Source organism: Impatiens glandulifera, chromosome 6 (genome assembly GCF_907164915.1).
Source record: "Impatiens glandulifera chromosome 6, dImpGla2.1, whole genome shotgun sequence".
Taxonomy (NCBI): Eukaryota; Viridiplantae; Streptophyta; class Magnoliopsida; order Ericales; family Balsaminaceae; genus Impatiens; species Impatiens glandulifera.
Genome location: NC_061867.1, coordinates 52,687,025 through 52,692,558, shown reverse-complemented (window position 1 = coordinate 52,692,558; position 5,534 = coordinate 52,687,025). Strand labels below are relative to the sequence as shown.

Here is a 5,534-nt window from a genome sequence, read left to right as displayed (position 1 = left end):
AGTTCCCACGAAATTATATATGAAGGGAAAATTTCCTGAGTATTGAAAGGGTGAAACATACCCAAGTAGGGGTGTAAGTATTGATTAAGGAAAATAGATATTTAGAAATAAAATACCAATTTAAATTGGGCAGTTCTATACTATTTCTAGTCTATTCTTCATATGAGAAAGAGGGTGGTTCCTTAATATTATGATATTTGAATCATAAATACATAATGGAAACTTATAGAATATATCTTGGAGATTGAAGAAACAATAAATATAGAAATTGATAATGTGTCAAAAATCACACAAATAACCAATTTAAAACAATATAGATCATGTAAAAAAATAAAAACACAAAAATTTAACAAGATTTGACCAAAATATGTCTATATCGTCAAGGAACTGCTCATAAACACATCATTGAACTGCTAAATTACCACGTCTCTATTTATATGTTTAACAAAAGAATAATTTGATCATTCAAAAATAAATAAAACTTACATAAAACTAAATGAATCACACCTTTATGTCGAAAATAGGTTTAGCAGGATTGTATTTAGAAATCCGTTCAAGCTCGACACCAATTTGATTCCCCGTTAATTCTATATATAAATTTTCAAAATCCAGTAGGTAAAGGCATAGCATTCCAGTCTGATCCCAGCAAAGCCAGCTTGGGTGGCTAGGATGTGAAATTGCTCATGTAACAATTCTTGTTCGAACTCCAAACATTAATGTTCATCACTCCAATCGTGAACTACCCGGTACATGAAAGAAATGCAACTTTTTTACCGACGCAAGCACAAAAAACTATGTGTTTCAATGTAAGGATAAGAAAATAAAAAGTAATTTAAAACATATTTAAATAGTATATTTAAAACTTGTAGTAAACATTTATCACAATAATGAATTCTAATAATACAAATAACATTCATTTAAGGATTTAGATCAAGTCACAATAAATTGCTATTGTTTTGTCTGTTTTATTTTTTGTACGAACGGAATAATAAAAAAATTAACTATTTTTCATATGATATATAATATTAACTAGATGCTTTTAAATTTCCTTCAGGATTTATCTAATTATCTCCATGTTATGCCTTTTGTTCTTACTAAGGTTTATTACAACACAAAATGCTAATGGAAACAAGCATGTCATCATGTCTCTTCTACACTCTGAAATCGCAAAATACATAAAGTGTCATAAATCTAATGAATCACACATCGATTTAGAAAATTGGGAATGACATTAATGTTCGAGAATCTCGTTCATGTTCAAGAACCAATACAATTTTCTCACCATTTTTATTTATAAATTTCCATAATGGAGTAGGTAAAGGCAGTGCATTGCAATCTTAGCTCTGCAAAGCCCGCTTGGGCGGCTAGGAAATGAAATTCTTTATGAGTTCGCTCTTTTCCTCCGTGATTCATTAATAGCATAATCATGTCAAGCTCGTAAATGCTCTTCGTGTTTGTTTTGTTATCGAACACTTCCGAAACTACACATTCGACCAGTATCAATTTTCCATTGTATGGTAACGCTTTGTAACAATTCTTGAGCAATTTTAAACACTGTTCATCACTCCAATCATGGAGTATTGACTGCATGAAAGAAATTAAATCTCTCACAAACAAATAAAAAAAATATACGTTTCTATCTCACGATGATAAGAAAAAATGGTTGTCAATAATATTTTAAATTATATTTAATTATTAATTGCTTTATAATTTATATTTGAAACTTTTTATGTTAATTATAGAGTTGTTGAAAAAATTCGAGTTCTAATTATACAAACAATTTATATACTAGATCTTAAATATGGTAGCAAATGGGGTAATAGCGACGTATTTATTAACCGTCGCTAAAGATCTTTTATTAGAATTTAATGCGACAAGTATTGGTCTCTTTTGTTAATGTTTTGTTTAGTAGCGACGAGTAATACAGCTGTCGCTACTTCCCCTCTTTATACTAATATATGCTAACAAATTGACTGTTTTTCATATGATTCGAAAGAGTAGAAGACGATTTCGATTAACCTTCATGAAAATGACATCGGCCTTGGGGACACTCTCGAACATATTTCCAGTGACATGTTCCACGCCTGTTGTCACGGGCTCAGTCTTTTCACTGACGATCCGTGCGGCACTAGTTACGATCTTCGCAAGAAAGAGTAACTAGTCAGCCTTTCTCGACGCAACACTCGGCGTTTAATAGAATTGACACAAGAATTCTAGAGAGAGAGAATAACTCTTATAAAAAAAATAGTAGTATATTACTCGAATACTTGGTGATTTACAATGTAATACCTCACAGGTATTTATAGGACTAATTCTAACTGTTACATTGATTGTGCACTAATTTAGGGATTCCTTATAATTATCAATCAAGGACATTCCTAATTAAGGACATTCCTTTTATATATCAATTAGTGATCCACTAATCAAGGAATTCCTTTTAACTCTCCATTAAGTGCGCTAATCAAGGACCTTCCTTCCAGCTTCCTTCCAATCTAGAATCTTCCTTGGGTTGGGCTTAAGAGGGCTCAAGCCTCCTCCTCTTCTTGGGCTAGGAGGATTGGGCCGTGACATTCTCCTTAAGCCTCCTCTTCCTGAGCCAAGAAGATTGGGCTGTGACACTGTACGTGTGAAATTTTAAATCTCAATTCTTGTAAATAGTAAATAATGCATTTGATAATTAGGGGTAGTAATAATTAAACCAGGATAAGGAGGAGCGTGATAAATGACATGCGGTAGGTCGAAGTTAAAGCCCTTGATATTGGGATACATAGAAATAATGATTTTGAGGGTATGACCAAGGCCTCCGCCCACATCCACCAATGTCATGCTCTCCATGTCTTTGTGAAATCCTCGGTATTGTCGTAGCAACTCTTTCATCACGATTATAGTGTGATTCATCAATCCTTGATTAAACAAGTCATTATACCTCGGGTCCACGCCCTGGTAATCGAATGTGTTAGTCCCGTTTTCCCTGTCAAAAGGTACCCCTCCTTCCATTACAGAATTTTTCAAATGATACCTACATGATTACAAACCAATGTAATTAATCATATATGATTTTTAGATCACCCATTCACCATTAATGTAGAAGAAACTATACTAACCAGCTTCGAACAACCGCCTTGTCATGTAAGAGTGTCATGAATGGTGCAAAGGAAACACCTTCTTCATTTTTCACAAAATATTTTGCCACGGGAGCCAATCCGTATCGTGGCTCGCCATTAGTGGTAGTTGTGGTCAAAACATTGAAGCTAGTGAGAAGCTTGAGGATTCGTTCAAGCATTATGTGTGCGTTAGGGTTTTTGCAAGGGATTTCAGATGCAATCTCTAAAGGGGAGAGCATCGTGCCATGACCGGACCTAGATATGATCTCAAATACGTTGAGATCGATGGCTGCCTGCATCGTCATGGGTAGCGAAAGGGAGCTTAATAATTGGGTGGCATATGCTCGATTCTCTTCTTCGTCTTCTATAATACTAAGAGAAATGTCGTTGTTGGCTTGAGCCATCATATTTGGTAGTGAATAGGGATATTACTAAGTTTCTATGAGCTATGAAGAAAGGAGGTTGTCTATTTATAATAGAGTTTAGTTAGAAAATTAGTTATATATATTGTGTTAAAGATAATAAAAAAAAAGGGTTAGTTATAATTCTTATTTTGAAAAAGATGGCATTAATCTTCCCTATTATTAATTAATATTATTATTTAATTTTTTAAGGAATAAATATTTACATTATTATATATAAGACATTGTCGTTATAGTAAGACATCACATATAAACAACATCAAAGCGCTTTGCGTAGCCCGATGTAGTCGAGGAGAAGCACGCGCGCATCGCACCGGATCGGGTAACACCCTGTTAGCTAGGAATCTAGCGGACCGCCCAAACACAACGGCGCTTGACACACTACAACAAATTGCACCTGTGCCAACGTTTAATCGCCAACATATATTAAGCGTGGAAAGAGTTTATAAAATAAAAAGACTTTTCCCAACCCTTGACTTACCGCAACCCTTAAAATATTTTGATTTAAGAAAATAATGATAAAACCCTAAAATCAGCTTAGCTTCGGATAACTTAAATCCTTAACTAAATTTTAGATAAACGGCTTCAAGACATTCACATCACCCCACTCACCACGAAGAGAAAATCTCATCTGATTCCATCGAGACTATCAACAATCTTCCGATCTTTCCAAATGTTTATATTACGACAGTAAAGTTAGTCCAAATCAGCTTAGAGATGCTTCTAAACATTTCTAAACGGCGATCAGTTTGATCGGAACTAGTATCGTTCTCCATCAAACCCTACCTGTCAATGTTTACCCCCATTTCTCTCACTCTCCACCAGACGACTACAAAAGGAAAGATGCAAGTAAGGCTTATTTCGTCTGATTGTTTGTTTGATGGTGTATTTTTACATGCAAATTTTGTTTTCTGTAGATTATGAATATATATTTAGATGAAACTCTCGTATTTTGATCTCTATTTCAATGATTATTTTAGAATGTTTACAATATTTTTCTACTCATTCTGAAATTATACACGAGAAATTTCACCCTTGGTTTATTTTTAGTCTAAAGATGAAATTATTAATGATAGTTGGTCATGTATTCACAAATTTTCAGTTTGATTTTCATTATTTTCTTTGATTCTAGTCATTTACAATCCAATTATTTGTAAGTTTTATATAGGAGAAAGAAAGTTTATATAGTTTGAAAATGGCAATAAAACTATTAGTTTGTTCTGAACAGGGCAATAAAATTGTATAGACTATATTTTTTTTTTTAATTTGACGTAACAGAGAAGAGTGAAGAAAATTGGTCCATAAAACTAATCACATGAATGAAAACATAATTTCAACAGACGGACATTAATCATTCAAAACATTGTTTAATCTAATCTAGACTTTTGCTTTGTAAACTTTTATAAATCTAATAACAAGACACAAGCTTCCTAATCTAACATTATACAGAAACTAGTTGGTCTTCTCCCTTTCTAACAACATAACAACATACCTTCATGTGGCAATCTCTTCTTTCATCATATTTGTAAGAGTGTGTTGTAGCAGAAAATTCATTGAAAGGAAAAAAGATAAATAGAACATAATTTTTTTTTATTATTCCAAACCATATATTGTGTATAAGTAATTACGAGCATATATTTACAGAAATTATCATTTTTATCTACGAAAATGGTGCAAGGTAGGATCAGATGTACTCATAGTTTATTGGATTTCTTATTATAAACAATTATTTTGATCTGCAATTCAAAAAAGTTGCGCTATTCCTGCTGAACTGCAGAAGGTGTTGAATTGCAGAAGGTATATTTGTTATACATTTTCTATTCCTGAACTTGTTTAATTGTTGTTTTCTTCGGGTTTCAAATCCTGTACCTAGCATGACTCATCCTGATTGATAATCTCGTATGACAAGTAAAAATGATCGGTCCCTCTAGTTGATCGTTAATAGATATTATTTTTAATCTTGATAATGTGAAGGAAGTTATGAATAAGGTAAGAGGAATTTTTTAGG

The 5,534-nt window shown here is 32.9% G+C and overlaps 1 protein-coding gene across 1 annotated transcript; it reads right to left on the bottom strand.

Moving 5' to 3' along the window:
* Positions 1–1,287: 1,287 nt before the first annotated feature.
* On the bottom strand, positions 1,288–3,508 carry LOC124943861 (caffeic acid 3-O-methyltransferase 1-like). Its single transcript, XM_047484318.1, has 4 exons — positions 3,105–3,508; positions 2,700–3,019; positions 2,020–2,084; positions 1,288–1,584 (listed from the first exon to the last, which is right to left on the bottom strand). Exons 1-4 carry the CDS (start codon positions 3,506–3,508, stop codon positions 1,288–1,290), a joined length of 1,086 nt encoding a protein of 361 aa, XP_047340274.1.
* Positions 3,509–5,534: the final 2,026 nt, after the last annotated feature.